Below are 26,968 nucleotides of genomic sequence, written 5' to 3' on the forward strand. Positions count from 1 at the left end.
CCCATCCTTCCTTCCTATTTTATTTTTCTCCTTTCTTCTTTATTAGCAATGATAACTAACATACTACTTATTTTGCTTATTATCGTAACATCAGCTTCCCCCTCTAACTGTAAGCTCCATGAAGGAAGGGAATGTTTATCTGGCTTTTTGTCTGCAGCTGTATTCTAACGGTGTGTCCGGGACCTGGCATAGAGTAGGCCTCAATAGATTCATGTTGAATCAATGTGTATACTATGGGGGTACTCCCTTCAGAGAACTTAGAACTTAGCCATGTCAAATTCATGGGTCCAACTGGGCAGGTTTACACCCTAACAACTACTGAGAAGTGGAGGGTGTTGGGGGCTTGTGAGGATGGCAACTACCTTCTAACTTCAGAAGCAAGTGAGAAATGGCAGCTTGACATGGCTCTCTGACAAGTCAATTACCTTCTATCCTAGAGGAATATTGGTAAAGGAAGAGAGTGTACCTTCTTTAAATGATCAGTTCTACCTGCTTGAAACAAATCAAATGGCAACATAATTGTCAAGATTCCCCTATTATAGAGCAGTATGCCATTTGTATGGAATTAACCCCATCCCTAATCCCAGTGATAGGCTCTGCTTGACTTAATCCAATTAGTGAGGCCCCCCCCCCCATCTTCATGATTGGTCCAGGGATGAGCACATGATGCAACTAGGGCCATTAAGAGGGAGAGTGAGCCCCATTACTACAAAGAACTCAGGAGATGATTTTGTGAAGTGGTTAAGGAAATGGTTTCTCATGGTTGACCATGAGAAAGTTAATAAACTGTAGTTTTTTCATCTGTAAAATGAGGATAATACTAGTAACGCCCACTCCATAAGGTGGTTGTAAAGATTAAGGGAGGGAACACCAGACACAGAGTAAAATGAAGGAAAAATAAATCTTTTTTTTTTTTTAGGAAGATTAGCCCTGGGCTAACATCTGCTGCCAATCCTCCCCTCTTTGCTAAGGAAGACTGGCCCTGAGCTAACATACAGGCCCATCTTCCTCTACTTTTATATGTGGGACGCCTGCCACAGCATGGCTTGCCAAGCGGTGCCATGTCCACACCCGGGATACAAACCACGAACCCCGGGCCACCAAAGTGGAACATGCGAACTTAACCACTGTGCCACCAGGAAAAATAAATCTTGATCAGAACACTATATATTAGCGTATCATTCACTCATCAACTAAATATTCCATGAGCACTTACCATGTGCCTGTTAAGGGACCATGGAGGTGCAGGAGGGAATCAGGAGTGAGTTCTGCAGGGACTTGGTGGGGAGATAACCCATGCATAAAACAACTAGCATAGGACAGTCACTGTTCACAAAACAGGCAAGCAGAGACATAGTGATCTGAGGTTCCAGAAAGGGAAGCCTTACTTTACTTAGAGGATACAAATAGTTAGAAAATTCACTAAGACATTCAGCAAGAGGCATGTCAAATCTTTAAATGTATGGTTTTGACTATAGCTTTAGTAATAGTCACTCCCCCAAAATAAAACAAAAACAAGAAATGATTCAAGGTTTAGATTAGTTCTTCTCCTTTTTAAATTTCAGTAGTAAGGCATGTTTAGGTCCTTGTAAAAAAACGTAAGAGGCCAGCCCCATGGCCGAGTGGTTGAAGTTCTGCACGCTCCACTTTGGTGGCCCAGGATTCGCCAGTTCGGATGTCTGGCGCAGACCCACTCCACTCATAAGCCATGCTGTGGAGGCATCCTACATACAAAGTAGAGGAAGATGAGCACAGATGTTAGCTCAGGGTGAATCTTCCTCAAGCAAAAAAAGAGGAGGACTGGCAACAGATGTTAGCTCAGAGTGAATCTTCCTCACAAAAAAAAGAGATAGATAGATAGATAGATAGATAGATAGACAGACAGACAGAGACAGAGAGACGTCCACCTGGAACAATCATTCACCCTTACACACCACCCCTCATCTCTCACTGATCACTCTCAGTTTCTCCCCAAAGGCAACCAACCATTACCAACCACTATTACCAATCCATTTAGTAAACTGACTCATATATTTTTTTGTGTATTTATTATCATTTATGTGTACTTACAAAGATAAACATATATGACCTCAGGACATTTAAGAAAGGTTGAGTCACCTGGAGAACAATAGGCTGGGGTACCTGGTTAACCTTTTTAAGAACTAAACTGTCATTTTATTCTCTGCAAGACTTCTTGAGATTCAGCAATTGTGTACATTTCTTCCTTGGTGTTCTGGCCTCAGGATGAATTCAAAACATTTTTGAAAGCTGCTGGATGCAAACTTGCGGTGGTAGAATTTTCAGCAAAATGGTGTGGTGCTTGCAAAAGGATTTGTCCTCTGTTTCATGTAAGTATCACCAGTATCTATTTCACAGTTTTAGAAGGAATTTAAGTCCTTAAATAGTTTTTGCAGGAAATCTTAAAAGGCTGGCACTTAAGAGCCATTATGGAATCAATAGTTTTTTTTGAAGCATGCTGATCAACCTGAAGATAATATACTGAGATCTAATTAGATAATTAGTACACATACCAGAAGATTAATACTGCTTATCTATGGATAATTCTGCAAGGAACATCAAATGTGCAAAAGAGTACAATTGTACAAATGAATGGATCATTCATAATAATGACATTTTACTAAAGTTCCAGAGTTCAGAACTTTCAGCTACTGGAATAGATTACAGATACACATACTTGTTTTAAACTATAATACAAAAAAATAAACTGCCCCCAATCATTCAACCCTGTTATCAGAACAAATCATACATCTGTAACCCACTTTGTACAATATTTTAGTAAAATATTCTACTTAGTTGTAATTATTTACATTCAGATCTTTTATCCACATGCAAACTGTTTTTATAGTCTGCAGATTATAATTTTAATGTCTATACAATTTTTCATCTAGTTAATTTCCTATTGCCCCATTTAAAAGTTTTCACCATTTATTTTTTACTTAACATGCTGCAAAGAGAACCTCAGGGCGTTTTATTTTTGTTTCTCCTTATCATGCAGAAGTTTCGCATTTACGGTCAATTTTGTGAAATCTGTTCCTTCAAATATAAAGAAGTTCTGATTCCTCTACACAACTGAAAATACTCTGGTTTATTTTCAGCAAGATTTCTAACGTCTAATCTTTTCTGACTGGCACTCTTGAATCCACCTGAATTAATTCTAACCACAATCACAACCTTTGACATTTAAGTAAAAAGAAATATATCCAAATAGAGAAATTGGCTACGTGACATCTCAACATTCATTCTATGCCTAAAACCCTTGGAATATCCAAAGGGAACATTTTAATATCTGACAGGCCCCTCTATTCTGACACTCAAAACTTTAAGAAAGAGAATCCCCAGTGTTCAGCTTCAGGAGTATTAATATGCTCACATGTCACAAAGTCAAAGCTGATGAAATTCCAACAGCCAACAAGAGGCATTTTCATAAAGTACAACGAAATCTGAGGCTTGGCAACCTCTCCCTCTCTTCATACCTTTGGGACCTAAGGGTGATGACAGCTCTGCTGCTGTTATGTCCTGCCCTTCCTACACCCATCCTTACCGTTATAGTTAGTTATAATTAGCCTTTTGGAGATAAACCTCCCCCACTTATCCTTACTTGAATGTGCCATCTAACTTCTGTTGGAATTCAGACTAATGCAAACATAGTTTTTCAATAAATTTTGGTTCATCCACACCGAAATACTATTCAGATGTTAAAAAGAATCAAGTAGACCCATATGTAATAATGAAATTGTCTCCAAGACAACAGAGCATTAAGGAAAAGAGCACAATATGGAAAAACTTATACAGTATGGTCCCATTTATGCAATGTAAATATATATGTATGTGTGTATATATATAAACATATACACTATATTATACATAGACAAAGGGGAACAGAAGGATGTTGATTTCTATCTTCCAGCTCACTTTGGGCTCTCTCTTCCATACGGTCAGCTCTATTCCCAATGCTTCCTACACTATTTTTTATCTCATCAAGTGTGTTCTTCATCTCCCGAACTACTGCATGGTGTTCTTTTATAGCGTCAATCAGTTTGGCGACACAGCCCTGTTTGAGCTCAGTGAGGTGTCTTTCAAAGCCTTCTTGGATTTCGTCGAGTTTCTTCATGATAATCATATTGAGTTCTCTGCTAGTTAGATCACAATATTCCGTGACTTCAAGTTTGGTTTCTGGAGAGCTGTCATTTTCTTTCCGTGCTGCCCTCTTACGGTAGTTCTTCATGGTTCTTGATGACTTGTTCCTCAGCGGGCCCATCTGTGGTAGTGAAGCCTTTCTTATTTGGATATGGCTTTGGCTACTTGGTTCTGAGCTGCTTCTGGTTGTATCTGAGAGGCTGCACTTTCCACCCTCCACAGCCTCTGCCAGAGGGTCGTCAGTACCCTCCTTGTGCTGCTTGTGCCTCTGAGGTTGCTGGTGCCTTGCTGCTTGCGATGGTGCTGCCGTCTCAAGGGTCACCGTCGGGGTCACCCAGGGTCGCCTGGGTCTGTGTTCCTACACTGGCTCTCTGCAGGTTCTCCACGGGCTCGGGTGCTGCTGCCCCGCGCCCCACCTGCGCTGCTGCTGCCGGGTTGTCTGAGGACGCTGCCAGCACTGCTGCTGGAGGCGCTGTGTTCACGGGTGTGGCTGTTGCTGCCCAGGGTCCAGGGTCTTGTATGCAGCCCCGGCTGCTAGTAGAGCCGGTAGGGAGCGCCGCCACTGGGGGCTGGGTCACGGGTTCTGCTGTGGTTCCAGAGGCCTCAGGTCGCAGGCGCCACCCGCCACCGCTGGAGGCTGGGGGAAGAACAGGGGCCAAGCCGAGAGTGAGTGTCCTTGCTGCTGTGCAGCCTCTGGTCCCTGGTGTGCGCAGATTTGCTTCGCAACCTCAGCTCAGCGCGCCCCTCCCCAGCCGGGAAAATCCGCGTTTGGAAACTGTTCTCACTGCCGTAAAGACAGGCGCCACCGACAGGGAGGGGGAGGGGGAGGGAGAGAAGGTGGGGGCTGGGTGACCGGCTCCGCTCTTTGTCCTGAGACTTCAGGACGTGTGCGCCACACTCCACTGCTGCGGTGGGGAGGTGGGGGACAGGGGCCAAGCCAAGAGTGCCGGTTTTGTCCCTGCAGCCTCTGTTCCCCGCGTGCTGCTGCGGATGTGAGGATCCGGGCCCTGGATCGCCGCAGCCTGGGAGGGGGAGGAGGAAGGGGCTGCTCGCCTCCGCGGCCCAGTCCACCCACCTGCAGATGTATAGATGCGCGGATCTCTCAGGTGCTCTGATGCGCTGTGCAGGCAGTCCTTTGTTGATCAATGGATGTCCCAACTGGTTGTAACCTACAGGAGACGGACAAAGGCAACAACTCCCTCCTCCATGGTGCTGACGTCACTTCCCGGAAGCATGTATATCACACAGGTTTTTTCTGTGACAGTGAGTGAAAATTGAGGTAGGCTTGTGAATTGGAGAAGTTCATGTTTCTGTTTTATTTTTCTTGTAATGTTTGAACTTTTGCAAGAGAATGTATCGTCTGTAATTTTTTTAAAACTCATACTCCATAAGGGGGTTAAAGAAAAGGCTTTACTTACTCTAGGTCACTTTATCGTTCAGAGATCAAAGCAGGAAACAGAAACAAAATTAGAAAAGGATTTTAATACAAGGAATTAAATGCTTATAAAATCACTGGAAGGCTACATGAATGGGCTCTGGACTGGAACACTGTGAAGGACGCTCAGAACAGACCTGCATATAGAGATCCTAACTTTGCCTTAATCACAAGTAGGGGCAGATGGGAGTCCACCACTGGAGAAAAATTAATCAGCAGAGCAGGTCAGGGAGTCAGAACCAGAATCAGGAAGGTACTGATACTACAGCTGCCTCTGGACATCCAGGAAGCTGACACCTGGACACTGGATCTCTGAGTCTGGCTACTGCTTCTGCTGCAACGTCCAGCAGAACTACATCCCGGTATACACAATCTTACTTTCCAGCAGAAACCTCCAAAGACAGAAAGAAAGTAGCATTTCTTTCACTTCTGCACATCTCACTGGTAAAGCTAATTTGCATCCAGAACTCTAGCTGCTAGTGTTACGAGTTCACTGGGTTCTTATTGTCCCCCAGGATACAAATCAAGAGAGACAACAAACAGGAGTAGAAAAGTAAGAGTTTGTTATCTTGTGCACAGGAGAGGCACAAGGGAGGTGGTCCAGAAAGGAAACGGGCAGGGGACTTGCTTGTTAGGGAACAGCACTGTGGCGCTTTTATTAGGCAAAGGCTGGGGAGGAGGGCATTGTCACGGCACATAGAGGTGGGGTTGTGCTTGCACCTGTGCGGTCACGTAGCATGCTACCACATGCAACATCTGTATCGTTAGCATGCTAGCTCTCCACCCCTGAGTGTGATTTTTACTATGCTAATAGGGTCACCTTCAGTGTACTCCTGGGTGCTAGGGCACATGCATAAGCTCAGGAAAGTCCAGAGGCTGCGGAAGGTGCATCTTGGTGGCTTCTGTCTGATTCTCCTAGCTTGCCCATTGATTAGGGGCCTTATCTTCTTAGGCCAGGGGCCTTACAGATGGCCCTGTCTCATTAGGTTGGTTCCTGTCTCACTAGGGAATCCAAGGAATCTTTACGTTTTTTCCTTTCCATGTTCTACAGGAAAGTGGAATGGAAGTTAACTAACTAAGCCATTTTTCAAGGGAGGGGGAAGAATTTAAGACATTTTCAGACACACAAAAACTAAAAGTTTCCTGGTTACAGAGTCTTTGCTGAAGGAAAAAAAGTGACTCATAAGAAAATGTGAATTTTAAGAAGTGATTTAAAACTTTAAGTCTTGTGGGACCGGCCTGGTGGCACAGCGGTTAAGTGCACACGTTCCACTTCAGAGGCCCGGGGTTTGCCGGTTCGGATCCTGGGTACGGACATGGCACCACTTGGTAAGCCATGCTGTGGCAGGCATCCCACATATGAAGTAGAGGAAGATGGGCGTGGATGTTAGCTCAGGGCCAGTCTTCCTCAGCAAAAAGAGGAGGATTGGCAGCACTTAGCTCAGGGCTAATCTTCCTCAAAACAAACAAACAAAAAAGTAAAACTTTAAGTCTTGAGTAAATTCCACAGTCCCATGTGATCTGGATCTTGATGACTAAACTAAGGAGTCAGCAGACTTTTCTGTAAAGGACCAGATAGTCAATACTGTCAAGTTTGTGGGCCATGTGGTCTCCATCAGAACTACTCAGCTTTGATGTTGTAATGCAAAAGCAGCCTATAGCAATACACAAATGAATGGGTTGTGTTCCAATAAAACTTTATTTATAAGACTACATAGATTTCACCTGTTTGGATCCTGGGCTCAGATGTGGAACCGCTCATCAAGCCATGCTAGGGTGGTGTCCCACATGCCACAGCCGGGGGTACCCACAACTAAAGATCTACAACTGTGTACCAGGGGGCTTTCGGGAGAAAAAGGAAAAACAAAATCTGAAAAAAAAAAAAAAAAAGACAAGACTACATAGAGAGCTGGATATGTCTACGGGGTGTAATTTACTGACCATGATCTAAGAGGGTCACCAGGCATAGAACCTTGGGAAGCATTTCTGGAAAAGGAGAAGTTATAAATTTGTTGAGAAACTGCAAGGTGTTATCATTGGAAGGCAAGTAGTCTGTGAGGCTAACTTATGGTGTATACAATGGAAGTCACAACAGATGAGCTTCGAAAAGGAAGTTGAGGCCAGATCAAGAAGAACTTTGTGGGGGCTGGCCCCGTGCCTGAGTGGTTAAGTTCGCGTGCTCTGCTGCGGCGGCCCAGGGTTCGGATCCTGGGCGCGGACATGGCACCGCTCGTCAGGCCACATTGAGGGGGCGTCCCATATGCCACGACTGGAAGGACCTACAAGTAAGATATACAACTATGTACCAGGGGGGGATTTGGGGAGATAAAGCAGAAAAAAAATAGATTGGCACAGTTGTTAGCTCAGGTGCCAATCTTTGAAAAGAAAAAAAAGGAAGAACTTTGTGTTATAACTTAATGAGTTGCTGTAGAGAGTCAGAAGAATTTTAAGAAGGGTTTTGCCATGATCAAATGTGGGTTTTAGAAAATATTTTTGGCAATGTTGTATAGGAATGGGTTGGAAAGACTGAAGACAGGTAAACCAAGGTGAACAACAGTCTCAATGATAGGTTTACCAAAACTAGGGCAGTGGTTTTTGGAGAAAAAAGGCAAGAGCAAATTCAAGAGACATTTTAGAGTTAGGATCAACAGAAGAAGTGACCAAATGGTAACAGATTCTGTATGAGGAAGAACAGAGTGGAAGGAAGAGCTGTTGTTTGGAGGAGGGAGATGGGGCAGGTCTTCGATGGATGGAGTGGGATAGTCAGGGAAGGCAATGTCCACAAGGGAACTCCAACCTAGCGATGAACCCGTATCTGTACCATGTCTTCTGGCTACTACCTACTTGATACAAAAATGACAACTGCCATATCCTTGTCCATTTCCTGAGAGACTTGGGAGGCTCTGGAAACTTCATAAATAGAACCTGACCCTGAGAATTAGATGTCCACATAGGTCAAACCCATTCCCATGACTCCCACTGGGGAACATCCCTTTATCTTCAGACTTGAAAAGTGCAAGTCCATTGCCCCCAAGTTCTTGGGTGACATTATTTTCCTGCCACGCATGGAGATGCTGCCGATCAAAATCAGCATCTTTTTGATCTGAAAAGTACTCCAAAACTCCAAAGGTCTGTATGTCTATTGTCCAAGGGTTTCTTCCCAATTTCATCAGCTTGATGAACCTCTGAAGAAAGAGCTCCCACTTCAATCACAATCCGTGGACAGACAAGGGGAGAGAATCTCCACAACAGAACTTTGCACATACCCGCTCATCACCCCAGGCCGTGCTTCTTCCTGTTTCTCCATGGAAGCAGCCCCCAGTGACAGCTCCATCTTTATTGTCTCCACTTGGCCGAGCTCTGGACACCTCACATCACCATCAGAAAGAGGTCTCATTTGAAATAGGTCACTGGAAATACTTGAGACATGATGTTAAAACAAACAATCAATATGCTATTATGTCCTTAAAGTATGAACACAGCTGTCTGAAAAAAACCCAGGAGCTGACATTTACAGGCTGCTGCTGCTGCTGCATCCACTACTTCCAGACGCACTACCAACACCGTTGTCACCACCGCTGCCAAAGATGCATCCAGAACAAAACAGAAGCAGAAGAGAGTTTTGCTTCTTACCTCTTCCCACCTTCCATTTTCCTGCAAATGCTTTCCATTGGCAGAACCTAACTGGAGGACAGCTGGCAAAGGACCCTGGAAACTCTAGTTTCAATACATAGTAAAGAGGTGTGGCAATAAGGGTGGAAAGCAATAGGCTAATGATCAGCTCAAATATTTTTATATCACTTCAGCCATAAGAGCCTTCTACCACCAGCAGCACCAGCACCACCACCTCCCAAAAAGCCTGGCAAGAAGAGAAGGTAAAGGCAGAGTTTGGGTATTTGGTTCAGAGATTTGTACTTTGATGACCTCTGAAGATGGACTCGCCCCCAGGGAAAAGCTACTTACCCCAGGATAAGTCCAGACCCACCACGTACATTTCATTATTTCTTTGCTTGTGTCCTTTTCCAATTTTGAAACTAATCTTTGGTTTGGTTCTTTAGACCCTTGTTCTACCCTTGACCTTGACATCGTCTGACGTTTGACTTGAGTGTTTCAAGTTCTAGGCAGTAGTGAAATGACAGAATGATGCTTAGCTCTCTTGAACAACCTTTCTGTTCATTTCTTGATTTTGCCAAAAGACACTTCTAGCGTGTGATTTAATATTAACACTAAACTAATGAGGAATTTTGATTCTTTTATTTTGAAGGCAATGTCACTGCAATACCAAAATGTAATGTTTGCTAAGGTGGATGTGGACGAGTCTCGGGTAAGAATCTTAAATCCTCCATGTAGATACGTAAAATCTAAATGTAATGTCATTGAGAGCACTGTTTCACTAATTATATAATCAATTTAGAGTTAAGTAGAACTTCTCAATTTTTTCTGATAAACTGTAGTAAACACCCTGTAATGTTCTTATATGTTTTGTATTGCTTTAAAAAAAAAAACAGCAAATATGTGGCTCTCCTGCTGCCTCCCTCCCCTCCCATATGATGGCAGACTTCACTGATCACTCTTAATGGTCTTCACCACTTGCTCTGGACTCTGTCCCAGAATCCTGCTCAGCAGAGTTGCTGTAGGCAGACAGTACCAAGTTGGTTGGCATTGGGTTCAAGGTCAAAAATGATTTTCATCCCTGTAATAGGTTATTAATCAATTTCTGAAACCGAACTCAGTGCATTACAGACATTTAATGTACCTTGCTTTCCTCTTGCTATATCTTCTGCTTTTTTATGGAGTATTTTAAACATCATAAGGAATTCCAAGAAATCCTTCTCTCAGTTCCTAGAAGCTTCCTTCTTCACCTCACCCACCCAAAAGTAATCAGCTTCATTTCCTCACTCAAAAGGTGTCCTAGTAATACACACAGTGTGTCTACCAAATTATTCTTTCATGACATTTTTTCATTTATGATGAGGAAAAGTAACAATAGGAAGTGGCATATGCATATGTTAGATTGAGTTTGAGCTTTAGAATACAGTGACAAAAAATCTGTTATTCTCCCCATCCTGCCCTTTAATAGTTATGTGACCTATGATCAGTTAACCTCTATAACCTTCAGTTTCTTCATTTGTAAAACAGGGTAATAGCACTTAAAAGAGTATAAAATGAGATAAAGTACACAAAATAGATGACATAGTGCCCAGAATATAATCCAAGTTCCATTTCTTCATTTCCTTCAAGCTTCATTAAACTGTGACAGTGTTTAATTGCCCTTTAAGCTGAATTATATCCTATGCATTCAGGATATAGAGCTAGGATCATTATCTCTCTGTCTTTTTTGATATTCACAGAGCTGTGCAACCATCACTACAGTCAATTTTATAACATTTTCATCACTTCAAAAAGAAACACTTCTGGAGTTTTATACCTAGTCCCGTCCATCCCCCGACCCCAACCCTAGGCAACCACAGATCTACATTCTGTCTACAGAGTTGCTTCTTCTGAACATTGCAGGTAGATGGAATCATAGAATATGTGGTCTTTTGTGACTGACTTCTTTCATTTAGCATAAGTTTTCAAGGTTCATCCATCTCATAGCACGTATCAATATGTTGTGCCTTTTTACTGCAGAATAATATTCCATTGTATGGATATACCACATTTTATTAATCCTTTCATCCACTGATGGACATTTGGGTTGTTTGCACCTTTGGGCTATGATGAATAATGCTGGCATAAACATTTATGTGTGTGTTTTCATTTCTCTTGGGTAGATAGGTAGGAGTAGAATTGTCAGGGCATATGGAAACTCTATGGTTAAGTTTTTGAGGAACTGCTGAATTGTTTTACACTCCCATCAGCAATGTGCAAGGCTTCTCATTTCTCCACATCCTCGCCAACATGTTTTCCCGTTTGCCTTTTTGATTATAGCTCTTTGTCTTCCAAGGTGAAACAAATGCACAATTTTCTTTAATAATAAGTTATTAGTTGTTGTCATTGCTGTGGTCATGAAAATTATGATTTAATGTACGTGTATGCTGTAGGTGGCAGGGGAGAGATTTTGCACCATGAAATGATAGGTATATTAGAGAGAAAAGTCCAATTCTGTTGATCCTGTGGGTGACTAATTTTCTTGTGACTTCTAAACAAGGTAAACAAAAAGTGGCACTTGAAAGCAGGTTGTAATGGATTGAAAAAATTGAAATTCTGATGTCTTTTCTTGTTTGTTGGCTCCAAATCTTTCACAAAGATTGGCAGTATAGATGAGTAGAGCTTTAAAAGAAAGAAATGCGGGGCTGGCCCCGTAGCATAGTGGTTAAGTTCGCACACTCTGCTTCAGTGGCCTGGGCTTCATGGGTTTGGATCCCAGGTGCAGACCTACACACTGCACATCAAGCCATTCTGTGGCAGTGTCCCACATACAAAATAGAGGAAGATGGGCACAGATGTTAGCTCAGGGCCAGTCTTCCTCAGCAAAAAGAGGAGGATTGGTAACAGATGTTAGCTCAGGGCCAATCTTCCTCACCAAAAAAGAAAGAAAGAACCGTGTAAGCCTTACTTAAAATGCAGGACCATTACATCACCCCGTGTCTCGAGTGTGCATTATAAAGAGACCTTTACTCTTTCTTATTTTTTGCAATATGCTTTCTCCATATTGAGTTCCGCTGGGGCCCTTCTGCAATCCTTCACAAGCTCTTTCAAATAGAGCTCACTCAGTCCTTCAGTCCATTCTGTTTTGGCCTCCATCTCTCCCCTCTCCTAGAGCTCTGAGATGGAAAAGCTCAAGAGTGCTGGGAAGAGTCATTTTCTTTTTTCTCATTCCTGTAAGCTTTGAGGATATGTTAGAAAACTTCTTGGCAGGAGAATCTGTGAAATATCGACTGTCCCTGGGCTTTCAGACATCCCTCCTGAAAAGTCACCAATTGCCATGCTGGGTGCAGAGAGAGGGTACCAAAATTGTAACTTCATGCCCTTTTTTTTCTTTCCCAGGAGTTAGCCCAAACTTATCACATCAAAGCAATACCCACATTTCAGATGTTCAAGCAAGCCCAGAAGGTATGTTTCCATGGTAACTGGCAGATTGAAATAGATTATAAAACCATCAGAGTTTTAAAAAGGGCCTGGGATATCCTGGAGGGATGGAACAACTGTGTGTATTTTTAATCTTAGCAATATAATTCTCAGTTTCTGGACTTTACATATTGGCAAGGGGTGAAAAGAAAATGCATGAATTATAATAAATCTCCCCATTCAGGCCATCTGATGTGTCCAAATCACTACGAAGTATTCCACTATCCTATCTGAGGCAGAACTATCCCAACAAAGGACAGGATTAAAATCTTACGCAAATATATACAAGTTGTTAGCAACACTTGGAGAAATGTTAATCAAACACTATCACAAGGCACTATGGCCTAATCGTTGACCACACAGGTTCTAGAGACAAATTGCTGGGGTTCAAATACCAATTCTGCCACTTCCTAGCAGTTTACTTACCAACCTCTTTGTATCTTAGTTTCCCTATCTGTAAACATATGGGTCATAACAAGTTTTTCCCCCTACAGGACTGTCGTGAGAAATAAATGAAGTAAGGTGACTAAAGTCTTTAGACTCATCCTGACATGCATTAAGTGTTCAGTACGTTATGGTAGTTGTTATCTTAAAGATGTGAATGCAATAAAATGTCTGAAAACCTTGGTGTGTGATGAAACTAGTAATTACATAGAGGAGCATTGACAATTGTACACACCTTAGGAAAGGTGGTATTGCAACAAAATTAAGACGAACAAGCTATTCATTCCTTTTCACACAATTAGTCATGTGTTGCTGAATGATGGGGATAAGTTCTGAGAAATGCATTGTTAGATGATTTTATCCTTGCCTACTACACAACTAGGCTATATGGTACTAATCTTATGGGACCATCATCATATATTTGGTCCATTGTCAACCAAAACGTCATTAGGTGGGGCATAACTATATTCCATTCTTGGAAACTTTTGCTACAGAAGTACCTCAATGAAAAGTAAACAGCTAAGTGTATAGTAATTGTAGCCTTATTTCTAATAAAATATGGGAGCAATCGAAATGCTTTTTTTAGTAGTGATTTATGATAATCTACTCTATGAAATAGTATACAATTAAAAAGTGTTACAAAGAATATATGTAAAGCTAAAAAATTCAAGCTTGATCTTTGTAAAGATTATGCCTACAATATAAAGTATGAAAGCATTTGATATGCTAGCTGTAGAATTTTATTTTCAGTTTCTATTTGTTTGCATGTATCTGCTGTAATATAATTGGTGCAATAGATTTAAATAATTTTTCAAAAAAAAAACAGTATTCCCCCTCTTGAGTTTTTACTCAAAAATTGAAGCTACTTAACATATGCACCCTCAACCTCCCACACCTACATGTCAAATTGTTTATGTGTCACCTTGCATTATCTTCTCCTTCTCTTCCAGCTCAGAAATGAGGATGCTTCCTCCTTTTGAAATCAGTTCCATACACCGTACCTTGATTGCTTTCCCTCCCTTCTTTCCGGTCCTCTATCCATCACCTATCCTCTTTCAATCCTGGTGTTTGGACATTTGTTGGTTTTGCCACCAAGCTACCATTCTCCATTCTCTATTAAGAGTTCTCTGACTTTTCCTTCAGGGAACCATGCCCTTTCCCATTCTTAGTCCATGTGCTTCTGTAGGGCCCCATCTCCAGGCCTAGACCAATCAGTGAACTCCATCCCCATCGGAAATGGGCCTTGACTCCAGTCAAGCCAAGCCCAGCCAAGCCCAACCAGAGCTAATTCCAGGACTTTCTTAAGCAGCCAGCTAAAAGCCTTCTCTTTTGATGTACTGGATTTGAACTTGGGAAGATATCGGGCTGAAGCTACTACAGCCAGCTTGCCATCACAGGGAACCTGGAAATCAAGCCACCATACAGAGGAAAGCAGAGTCAAGCCAAGAGGTACCAACTGCATTGATTGAACCCAGAATCTATTCATCCCTGAAGCCTTAATTATCCCCATAGATTCTTCAGTTATATAAACTTTGGATTGCTTTTTCTGTCACTTGCGACGAAATAATTTCTAGTAAGTCTCTCTGATGTTCTCTCAGACTACTCTCCTTCATGTCGTGGTCAATTCTTGAAATAGTAGAATATATTTACTGCTTCTAGTTCTCATTTTCCACTCATTCCCTCATCTACTCTCTTGAAAGTCGCCAAGGATCTTCCAGCACCTAATTTACATAGCCTTTTCTCAATCCTTTTATTCCTTGGTTAACCAATCAGCTTCTATATTCTGGAAACTTCCTCCTTTCTTGGCTTCTATCCTGGATCCCTCCCCAAGCTCTCCTCTGGCTTTTTTGTCTCCTGTGGTCCCAAAATATAAGTGTTTCCCAAGGTTCTATCTTTTTCCCATTCTATCTCTGCTCCTATAGTAATTTCATCCCTACTTCTAGCTCCAGCTATAAATACCTTTAATTTAAACAATTGCCATAGCCCTTCTCACCCCCAAGTTCTCACCATAGTTCTGTTCTCTCTTCCAAATAGATCCTTGCACAGCTCTGTGTATGTCATTCCCTTGTAAAATTTGATGCTCCTCCTCCTCCATTTCCTAAAGAATCAAGACTAAACCCTTGTATTCCAGTCTGACTTTCCGATTTCTCTGTAATTTTGACCCAATCTATCTTTCCAAGCCCATTTTTGTTTGACTCAGATCTTAACATCATGTATTTTTCTCATACTGTCCCAAGTACTTGGAGGAGTTCGTGTCTGATTGGAAACCCCAGTGTCTAGAAGAATCCCTCCTACACAGAAAATTCTTGCTTTGTGTTTAATTGGTGAGTAAGTGGACAGATGAATGAATGAGTGAATGCTGCTGTCTTTCCCCTACATCCCACTGCCAGCTCTGCCTCCCCTCCTGATGCTGTCCTCATACTAATCTGACTCAGGGAAGGTTTTGCTCCAGCTCTCAACAGCTTTCTGGTTTCATCCTTTCTGCAGATGATATTGTTTGATGACTGCTACTCCTCAACAGTTTGTTCTCTGTTTTATGAAACAAATCTTTGGGTTCTCAATTGATTACGTGTCTAGGCTCTTGAGCAAATCCATAGCTATGCTTTTGAGGAAAGGCTTGGGCCTTCTTGGTCTCCGTTCTCTGTGGGGGTGGAAGAGCCCTCAATTGGAGATGGGAAGAGCTTATAAACAATTCTTTCTTTTTTTTGTTTTTTGAGGAAGACTGTCCCTGAGCTAACATCCGTGCCCATCCTCATCTATTTTATATATGAGATGCTTGCCACAGCACGGCTTGATAATCAGTGCATAGGTCTGCACCTGGGATCCAAACTGGCAATCCCTGGGCCGCCAATGCGGAGCATGTGAACTTAACCACTATGCCACCAGGCTGGTCCCATATACAATTATTTTTAACGGGTGTTTACAGGGTATGGATCCCTGTGGAAGTGATGGAACAAAATGCCTGTATTCTAGGGATCACTAAGGATCTCAAACTTGAATTTTCTGCCAGTTAGCTAATTGGAAAATAAAATTAACTGAATTGATGGCACTGTCCCTTAAGCTGATCTGCCTCCCTATATTCAAATTCCAGAGTCATCCAGCAAGCCTCTGATTATAATGTGGATACCCATGTCCCAAGTAATTTTCTTGAGAATTGAATTTCTCATTGAATATTACTAACTTAGCATCCTGATTATGGAATTATTAAAAAAAAAAAACCTTGAGATCATTTATATCACAATATACAAATGAGTCTACTTCTCAACTTTGTTTGTATATGTATTCATATCTCCAGGAAGATTCATACCTGGATTAATTTAAATATCATTTGAAAACCTGCAGAAAAGATTTGTAATGCTGGCTCCATTTAACAAAGAATATCAACCTATTGTGGAAAAGACAAAGGCCAAGAAAAGAGGGGAAGAGATACTAAAAAGACGCTATTACAAATCTTTTCCCTCTTTTGACTCAGTCCCCAGCATTTGGTATCTGAGTAGCCCCCATAGGGCTTCTGCAGGGTCCTCACTTCTACCATTGCATCCGGAGCTGCAGTCAAACCATGAGACCTCTGAAATCCACCCCCCAGGTCCTACCCTACAGTGGTCTGCACGGGAAAATCATTGGGTCCAGAGGAAGTTTGGGGTGGCCGGACAAAAAGGCCAGTCCATGTGAATTTCCCTCCTCTCCCGATAGAATTGATTAGGAAGGCTACCAATGACATTCACTGTTTTCTTGGGGGTAGAAAAAAATTAAATTTACTTCTTTGAAACCTCTTCCATAAATGTGTTCCTCTCTTTCATCTGGGACAGCACAACTGAAAATTGACTTGTTGAAGCAGTTAAGTGCTATTTATCTAATAATTTTTTAAAGAAAAACCTAGAGTCTAATTTCTATTATGGAATTTTATAAGAAATGTCTTTACATTTCTGGTAAAACTGCTGGCGAAGAGCCACTGTCCATTATGCCTTTTAAAATGTACATTGTATAAAAAGCCTTATGATAATTCCTCGTGGAACACAGGGTTAGAATATTTGCCTCCCTTGAAACTACGATCTGCTTCCTTGCATTAGATCAACAGATTTAGGGAATCTCTTGGGTTTCTCTTTTTCCAAGGCTGCCAAGAATCTCAGGATTCCCTCCTCTACTCAAATGCAATAACCTCCCTTATCTGCAGTTTCCTGGCATTCCCTAACTGCCATCTCCATACTGGGTCATCCTTTAGTGGTTTTGCTATTTTATCTTGCCCCGGATTCTAGCTCATTTCAAATATTTTCCAAATGCGTAGAATATGAACAGAATAAAACCTTAAAAATCTAAAACAAATGAAGCTATGTAACAATAACCTAGGGCCATGGTGAATGATAGGCATTCCCTTTTGCTGGAAGTTTTCATGCAGAGGTCGGACGAACATCTGGCAAGAATGCACTGTAAATAACAGCTGTAATTATTTCACAGTTTTAGGGCAAAGGGCAGCTAAAGCAAATTCCAGGTAATAAATAAGGTGGGCTTGCTCCTTCCTGCTGGATTGATTCCTTAGTGTTTTCATCTAGGACATCACATCGTGTTCCAGTAAGATTAATTGTGATAAAAAAAAAAAAAGCATTCCTGGAATGTCTTCCAGATGGAGCACCCAAAACCTTGGTTAATTTTTGTAACCAGAATATTACACTGTATTATATCATAAATAGTTCATAAATTTGGTTTATAGACCCTCTTAAAATTCATTAAAAACTATAAACTCTCTCTCCAGAAAAAAAAAACATATACACATAAACTGAAATATGCATATGATACTAGGGTATTCATTGAGCCTCTGCAGCCCATCAGTAGATCCCCTAGGATGATAACATTGGTTCCAGACCAAAGTTGGTGTATGACTGTGGAGTCGGGGAAAGGAAGAGTAATAAAGATTTAGCAAGTCTTGGCCAACTGCTAAATATGGGCCAAAAGTTGGTTCCACCTTTTATTCTTTGATATGAAAGTAAAATGGCTTCCCAAAGCACTTAAGCCCACTCATAAGAGTGATAGGATATGGGAACAGAGATGCTCATAAATGAGTTATTCACAAATGAGTGAGCTCTCGTATTAAGTGGGTGGAAGCTCTTACCCTTACGCTTGTGAACCACGGGGCTCCTGCTGAGGTCATGGAAGTCATTTCCAGCAAGCCTTCTCCTTGAAATCGGTACAGAGATGAAATGAATCCCAAGTAGGCAGCACCACTGCATGCTAGAAAGAGAACAGGATTGGAAGCAGTGGTCACAAACTCTGTGTCTCCAAGGGCCAGGCAGGGACAATACGAGGGGCAGTAGGAAGTCAACAGGATAGAAGTCTGTGGAGAATCACCCTGCCAAATGCTCGCTGTTCAAGTTCATAAAAACAGTGCTTGCGGCCAGCTCTGTGGCACAGGGGTTAATTTCACACGTTCCACTTCAGTGGCCCTGGGTTCACCGGTTCGGATCCCAGGTGCAGACCTACGCACCGCTTGTCAAGCCATGCTGTGGCAGGCGTCCCACATATAAAGTAGAGGAAGAAAGGCATGGATGCTAGCTCAGGACCAGTCTTCCTCATCAAAAAAAAAAAAAAAAAAGAAGAAGAAGAAGAAGAAGAGGAGGAGGATTGGTGGCAGATGTTAGCTCAGGACTAATCTTCCTCAAAAAATAAAAAAAAGAAAAAAGCCAATGCTTGACCCAACCCTCAAAAGAGTGTCTGTGGGTATTTTCTGCTATCTCTGGAGTTAGAGCTATAGGATGAACCTTAGATCTGCCTCTTATTAGTGGGTGACCTTGGGAATGTGCCTTAACCACCGTGAGGCTCGGTTTTCTTCCCTGTGGAATAGGGACTATATCATGTGTTTTTGAACTATTGTCATGAAAATTCACAACAATGCATGTAAAGTGCTTTAGCACTGGACTTGGTACATACTATAAAATGTGGCTATTATTAGTGCCCCAGGCTCTATATGTGCACCTCTCTCTCTCTGAAAATGTATAAATAAATAGAAATTTGGGAGTAAAGGTGACAAGAGACATCTAAAGCTCTTTGAATAACTACAATATTTGTTTAAGCTAAGTCATCCTAGCATTCAAGAGTTACCTACTCTGTGATATTCAACGTGTTAAGGATTGTATTAGACACTGAGGGTTCTGTATGAGGGGGAAAAAAGAGCTCTCATATAGTCTTTGGGGTTCTGAAGGGTCCGGATCCCTAAAAGGAGTTACAGATAAGCCCCATAAATATCTGATACATTGGCAGAGATAAATTGACTGGAGGGCCCAAGAACTAAGTGAGATGCAGGGAAAGCTGAAGTGCAGCAACCGTTTAACCATTAAGCAACCATCAAGCAACCATTAAGCAACCATCAACACCATTGCTAAAGATGCTGCTCTTGGCTTTAGCAACTGAAAGGCAGTAATTACGTGGGTACCTCTTTTCTCCAGGGCAAGGAGTAGAGTGAGGCAAGTAGGGCAGGATATTGCAAGTGTAGGGTGGAATCCTGTCTTACTTTGAATTTTTGATGTTCTGTTCATCATGGGCTTTTTACATGAATTTTTAACTTTTAAATATATTTATTAAAATATCCTTTATCCTGCCTACTGAGTTTTTAAAGCCTCTTAAATTGTACACCCTAGTGCCAGGCCTGTTCTTCTTTGAATTTTAAGTCATTGAAAAGAGGACTGTTTCATTCAGTGATTGGCCAGAAGGACTTACAAGACTCAATAGCAGGTTGTACTCGTAGCTGAGACTTATCACAACAAAGAATACAGAATAAAAGCATCAGGAAAAACGTATGCATGATAGAGTCCAGAAAGTTCCAGCACAGACTTCCGATGTTCTTCCTTGTCCAAGGAGACATTGGGGTACCCTCTCTCTCTAGCAGTGAACTTCAGGGACATGTGTAGAATGCCTCTGCCGAGGGATGCCATTTTGAGTCTGAGGGTCTGAGGCCTTTATCTGGGGACTTGTCACATAGACATGTCTTGCTAGACAAACATTGCTACACAACCAGACATGACAATGGAAACGCAGGATCCCAATAATAAAACCAGGTGCACATCATCAATATTGATGTTTGTGCAAAGCAGCTTGACAAGCCAGCATTGCTCCAGGTCATCAATCACTGACACAAAGAACACTTGGGAGGGCCACATTCCCTGGGGGTTGGTGAAGTTTCCATCATGGTTCTCTTGGAGATATGCAAGGAGTAAGCAACCGGACCTGCTGAATTAACTCTTTTCTCACATGGAGTCATGTGGAAAATCAAAATATCACCTTTATTATAAGTAGCAGCAGTGCTAAATTTTGCTAATTGAAGACCATGGCTTGGACCTGTGTCAATGGATTTCCTATTAGCCCTTGAAGCCTAGACCTGGAGATGACCCACCTATGGGAGAAGCTGGGACCGCAGAAGAGAAACTTACCTACCCAGGTGAAGGAGATATTGTTGCTTTTTACAACTATTAAACCCCAAAGGTGAGGACAGAGGGTGCTAGCCTTCCAGACCTTTCTTTAGAAGGCAGACTTTGGGCTCACTTCAGATGTGCTTTCCAGAAGGAGAATGGTGGGAGGAACAGGAGACCTGTCCCTTGAGCAGAACACACCCCAAAAGAGAGAGGATGAGCATGAGCTCAGACCTATGTCTAGGCTAAACTGTTCAGCTTACCTCTGAATTTGAGGACAAGTCAGTGAAGGGATCTAGGAAACAGGTATATTTTCCCAGGACCACACAGTCAAACAAATTTTCCAGTGGAAACATGAGAACAAGAGTATATGCCATTGAAGGGAATGGCTCCAAAACCATTTTTATTTCCAAGAACAACGTTCTATCCCACATTTCCAATAATGGCAGAATGACATCCCCTCTGGCCAGAGTCCAGAATCACTCTTCCTATTCTCATTGTGGCTTGAGATGAACTTCCATAACATTATACACATGCTCCTTTTTCACTTCAACAGAAAGCCACATTGTATTGAGTAACTAGCTTGCAGACAGCATCATGTGTGTCCTCAACAAATTTAGTTGATGTCGTGGAGTGAGAATTGGCAGACTACAGCCAAATCTGACCCTCTACCAGTTTTTGTAAATAGAGTTTTACCAGAATACAGCCATGACACTATATTGTCTATGACTGCCTTCACACTACAATAGCGGATTGAATAGTTTCTACAGAGACCATCTGGCCTGCAAAGCCTGATACAGGGACGTATTATTGGGCACTTTACAAAAAAGTTTGTCAACCCCTAATGTAGATGAAGAAAAGCACTTTAATCATTATTTATGCCAGTACAGATGTCTGGAAAATTATTGAGCTTTCCTACAGCTAGTCCAAATATAACTTCAGTATTCACTCAACCAAATAGCACATCAATTGGTCAAGACATCTCATTGTAGTTATTCCATGTGTGCACCATTAAACAGACTCCTTAATTTATACTCTTAGAAGTCCATTTGTTAGGAAGGGAACAGTGGCTCCAGCCCCTTTGCATTTTCCCAGTAACAGTAATAGACTTTTTGTAGGTGAGTGAATGTCTTTGGCATAAAGAATTGCCTTTGGTTGGACTGGGTGATGGTAAATTCTCTCTATTTTTGTATATATTTGAAAATTTCCATAATAAAAGACTTTAAAAACAAACTGACTGTTGGACATAGGTGGTTCTGTTATGCACGAACAGCCACCCCATATCTCATTGGTCTCTGCAAACTGGAGCTTGTAATTTTAATTAGCAGTCATTATTATGGTGGCAGCAGTGCATGCAAAATGAATGCATTGAGAAGAGAGAAATAAATCTTGCCTCCTAATGCATCAGAGTGGAGCTTGCCTTTGAGAAGTAGAGCCAAACATTCAGGATAAAATGAGAAAACATTTTGGACAGAAATTATATGCTAGTTGCCTTGCATATGTATCTCTTCAAAAGAAAGCTACTTATGAAATGAGCTCTTATCAGTGAACTGTTCCTCATTCATTAACTACATTTATTAAACTCCTATATGCAAAGCCCTGTGCTAGACGCAAATATCACATTTATCTTTGGCAGACTCGACAGAGAAAGAATAAAACAGGTAACTCCAAGTCCTTGAAACTTAATATTACCCAGAGTCTTGGACCTGTACTCCAACGACTGGAAATCAGCTTAGCTCAACTCACTTCAGGCCTAAAACCATTAATAGAGCACCTAAGTGTAAGGTTCTGGATACTAAAAATATGGAGGAAAAAATAAGGTACAGTTCCCATCCCTGATCTAGTGGGGAAAACTCTTTAATGTCAACTCTTTAAGTCAACTCTTTGATAGTGGAATGCACACGGTACTGTGAGATCACAGAGAAAGACTCCAGGGAAGACTTTATGAGTTAAATCTTGAAGGATGGTTAAGATTAGCAAGTGAGAAAAGATGGGAAGAAGCAGAGAGTTATAAAACATCAAGGACATGTGTCAGGAATTATTTGATGATAATACATTTGTATAGAATTATAAAATTATCACTAGAATTCATAGGAACTCCGTGGGGGGATTTTGTCTGTTTTGTTCACAATATGTCTGGCTCATAATAGGCACTCATTAAGTATTTGTTAAAGGAATAAATGACTGCAACTGTAAAGTGTTGCTAGAGGTCAGAGTTAATGGTAGAGAGCGACAGTAGAGGTAGACAGGACCAATTCAAGGAAGCCCTACTGTAGGAAGCTTGGATTTTATAGTGATGGAGAAGCATTGAAGAATTTTACAAAGAAGGATGGCATGACTGGATCTCAGAGATCTCAGGGATCTCAGGGGCACAGGACTGGAGACAGACAAATTATAAACTATTGCTAAACTCTGGGTGAAAGTTGATGAGGTAAAACCCATGTATTTCAGTGACAAATTTAATGTCACCTAGAACACCAAAATGGCTAGCGTTAAAAAGACTGGAAATAACAAGTGTTGTCAAGTATGTGGAGTGCTTATATGCCCCCAAAGATGTCCCTACAAAGATGTGGAAAAGAATTTTCCTAGCAGCACTGTTGGTCAAAGCCAGGATGGATAAGCTATGTCATGGTCACACAATGGAATACTAAAAGACACTGAAAAATGGATGTACTGCGTTACACAGATAAATCTCATAAGCATCACGTTGAGTGAAAGAAGCCAGACACAGAAGAATCCATTCTGTAGAATTGCGTTTATAAAAGTTTAGGGGTTGGCCCAGTGGTGTAGTGGTTAAGTTCACATGCTCTGCCTTGGCGGCCCAGGATTCGTGGGTTCAGATCCTGGGCATGAACCTACACGCTGCTCATCAAGCCATACTGTGGCGGCGTCCCATATACAAAGTAGAAGAAGATTGGCACAGATGTTAGCTCAGGGCCAATCTTTCTCACTAAAAAACCCCAAAAGTTCAAAAGCAGGCTAAACTAATTCATGGTGAAAAATCCATAAGGTGTTTTTTTTTTTCATATGGTGAAAATCCTTTGGGCATAGGGTAGCATTGAGATGGAGTTGTCTGGGTACAGGTAAAGCTCCATTTCTTAGTCTGGACATGGTTACACAGGTGTGCTGTCTTTTATAATAATTCTCCAAACTGTATAGTTACAATTTGTGCAATTTTCTGAATGTATATGAATTTTTTAAATGTGGCCTCGGGTTCCTGGCTCGAGTAACACAGTGGGTCATGGTGCCCTGTGCCAGGTTCAGTGTATCTAGAAAGAAAAGGAGTCAAATTCCACAGTAGCCTAGGTTCTTATTGCACCTGTGGCTTCCAGCTGCCCTTGGTGGCTGTCAAGTGTCACAGCACAGGCATGTCATAACCCCATGGCCATGGGGAAATCACCCGTTCCTTGAAATCTCCCTTCAGGGCTATGCCCTCCTATTTTCTTACACCCCTAGAGACTGTGTGATCCCTCCATTAGGGGCAGTCTTCTCCAAGAAAAGAAACCCATCTTTAGGGGCCCCCAAACTCTCCTTGGCTCCACATTGCCCTTTGATGGTGGGGGAGGTCCTAACATAAGCAGGCATAATCAGGTATACTAGAGTTATTGTTGTAAGGATAACAAAAATATCTTCTTATAGACCACTGGGGAGCCAGGGGACTGTGTACAATTACATGGCAGTGGTCATGGGGAACAGACACACTTCAGGAAGTTCTCATACTTTCCATGCCAGAGTCTCTCTTCTGCTGCTGTTACATGTGCCTTCACTGGAGTCAAGCTACTCCGATAGCAGAGGAGTAGAGGATAGAGACTCGGGAGGAATCTTGAAGGGAAGCCACAAGAAAAGGATAAGTGGGAGCCCCTGAAGACAAAGCTGATGTCCACCCTTCCAGCTCCCATGGGGAAAGACAGACTGAGACAGAGATGGAACCCCAAAACCTGTCACACCCTGCATTCCACCCCAGCATTGGTTAGAGACAAAGGGGCAAAATTCCTTTAAGACCAGATTGAGCTGTCTAGGAAGTCCTGCTGCCCTCAAGTGAAAAGTGTTAACAAAGCATGCCCCTGTCTCCCAACCTCTAGCCTTCTGGAGCTTGCTCAGGCTTCCTTTGCCTCACCATGGTCCTGAGCTTCCTGGCAATAGGCTGAGTACTCCAGTCACTTGGCTAAGCTTAGCATCCTTTCCCTGCTCCCTGCCAAGTCCGGTCGTTCAGGTGGCCAAGCCCTGCCTGTGTTCTTGCCAGGACTTCTTCTCTTGATACCTGCTCTGGCCTCAGAGGATTATGAAACTCTCTTCATGCTCTAGAGCACCATCGAGCTGCCACCTGCCTCTTAGGCGAGAGAGACTTTCACAGTTCCTTTCTGACACCCTCCTCCCCTGGTGGCCCAGGCCAAGAGAACTGTTTATAGAGGAGATGGCTGTAAACCAGACAATCCAGATAAATCATGAAATTCTGCACCCACACTTAGGTAACCCTATTCTCAAGACTCAAAAGAGCAATTTGCTGTTGTAGAAGTGGATTCGTGGGCAAGCCGGTAAGTGAAACGGGATCAAGATGGAGTCACAAGATGGGTTTACTTTCAAGGAACTGAATGAACCGTGATGCCCACAGGCACCACCCAACCAGAACACTGCTGCCTCGGGAAGCAGAATCCTTAGAAGTGAGAGCATTTTCTTCTCTGCTGCACACTGAGCATTGAAGTTAGTTCTAGGCTTTTCCATCCCTTCCCTCAAAGTCCTAATGCCATTTTTGGCTGCTGAAATCCCCCTCATTGGAAACTTAAGTCTTCACTCAATCCCAGCCTCAGTTTACCCACACGCTTCCTTCTCTCCAACTACTTTATATTGGTACTAAAGTTATAATGAATAAGTCTTTGACTTCATATTTCATCAGATATAAGATGCTCATTGACAGATGCACCATTATGTTTTATGCTCCTGAGAAGGGTTCCAAATAAAATACAACCCACCATCCACTGTGAAATGCATCCTGACTCAGAGATGTGGAAAATTTGAAGAGAAAATATGCTTCTTAAATCAATTGATTACAATGCTATTACCTGGGCAGAAGTCAGAATTGGAAATCATGAGCCATTTGATTTCAGGAAATAATGTATAAGAATTAACAAGCCCTCAATGCCAATATATGAAAGCTCTGAGGAGTTTCAATGACTGAGTTTCCTCATTTCCAACACCATTATATGTCTTACATCTTAGTTTATAAGCATGTTACGGATAATTATATAAATCTGGCAAAATATTAGCATAAACAGTTTTGAAAAGCTGCCAAATAATTAAAACATCATGAATTTAATGCATTTAATATGCGTTTATATTTAAAGTACCTTGCAGACAATAGAAATGAATAGAAGATAATTTTACAACCAAAAATAAAACTCCTCAAACCTTCAACATCTTTGCAATAGTTGAACCCATAAATGTTTCACCTTTGTGTATTTGTGAACAGATTTTTGAGTTTTGTGGAGCTGATGCTAAGAAATTGGAAGCGAAGATTCAAGAACTAATGTAAGCTGATCTCCAAGACAAAATACACTTGCAAACTTTTAAACGGCTCACAGCAAATGTGTTTGTGTTATTTCCAGCAAATACTGTGATGTTCCATTGGTCTCTCTCCTAATGCTTTACAGGTTGAATTCCCTATTGCAACCTCACTGCAAATTGCTTAAAACTCTTGCACTATCAGAGATTGTGTCATTTCCATTCTCTAACTTAGTCTTTTCACTTACTCTGAGCACACTCTTTAGGCAATGCTTTTATGACTTTCACAACAGAGGCTCTGCAAAGCTAAGTAATCCCAGGTCATAGAGAAGGTTTTCCAGAGATTGCCAAAGATGGAATTCTTCACAGTGATCAAGAAACAAATAAATGCCTTATTGAACCTAGTGCATTCCAAATATATAGAGGCCTTTTCCCCATTGAGCCATTTTTGTGGTACAAAATTCTTCTCCGATCTATCACCTTTGTTAGAACTGTATCAATTCTCTCTCCCCCATTGTATTTCTAAAATTCTTCTATAAATTTTTAAAAGTCCCACAAAAACAAAAGCCAGAGAGTCATTTTACTACCGATAATGTTTTCTGGGTTTTTTAAACTGAGATGGCTCATACATTTAGAGCTCAAAGAAAATAAGCTTCTTGTCCTACTAACTGTCCCCACCAAGGGGCTGCCATCAGAGGAACGCTGGGCATCTAAAGTCATAGTAGAGCCAGCTTTCGCTAGCCATTGATGACTGAGATGTTGACAAAGCACAGGACCCATGTGCTTGGTTAGAATTGTTTGGAATATCGAGTAGAGGTAACCAACACACGCTGGCTTAAGCTAAAAACAACATCTTTTCATCATTCAGCAAAGATTTATTGAGCACCTACTCTGTGCCAAGCACTGGTATGGGCACTCAGAATAAAACGTGATTCAGAGAATCCCAAGGCGGAGATATAGCCAG

The 26,968-nt window shown here is 41.8% G+C and overlaps 1 protein-coding gene and 1 long non-coding RNA gene across 8 annotated transcripts in view; one reads left to right on the forward strand and one right to left on the reverse strand.

Annotated features, from left to right (window-relative positions):
* Positions 1-2,031: 2,031 nt before the first annotated feature.
* Positions 2,032-5,391, reverse strand: LOC106826911 (uncharacterized). Its single transcript, XR_001397006.3, has 2 exons — positions 5,234-5,391; positions 2,032-4,795 (listed from the first exon to the last, which is right to left on the reverse strand). It is a non-coding gene; the product is annotated as an uncharacterized lncRNA (long non-coding RNA).
* Positions 4,255-26,968, forward strand: part of TXNDC8 (thioredoxin domain containing 8) — a 48,671-nt gene continuing 25,957 nt past the window's right edge. Inside the window, exons 1-6 of one of the 7 annotated variants that reach the window (XR_011506293.1) lie at positions 4,255-4,824; positions 5,334-5,437; positions 9,858-9,917; positions 10,945-11,107; positions 12,584-12,649; positions 13,159-13,290. Coding sequence is in view for 6 of the 7 variants with exons in the window: in XM_070519024.1 (XP_070375125.1) it covers positions 4,255-4,824; positions 9,858-9,917; positions 12,584-12,649; positions 25,973-26,035 (759 nt within the window). In the remaining variant the exon portion in view is untranslated. Of the gene's footprint in view, positions 4,825-5,333; positions 5,438-9,857; positions 9,918-10,944; positions 11,108-12,583; positions 12,650-13,158; positions 13,922-14,058; positions 14,707-25,972; positions 26,079-26,968 lie in introns of those variants that run through there. The other 6 variants (XM_070519024.1, XM_070519025.1, XM_070519026.1 and 3 more) reach the window with 6 other exon arrangements.

Source organism: Equus asinus, chromosome 10 (genome assembly GCF_041296235.1).
Source record: "Equus asinus isolate D_3611 breed Donkey chromosome 10, EquAss-T2T_v2, whole genome shotgun sequence".
NCBI lineage: Eukaryota > Metazoa > Chordata > Mammalia > Perissodactyla > Equidae > Equus > Equus asinus.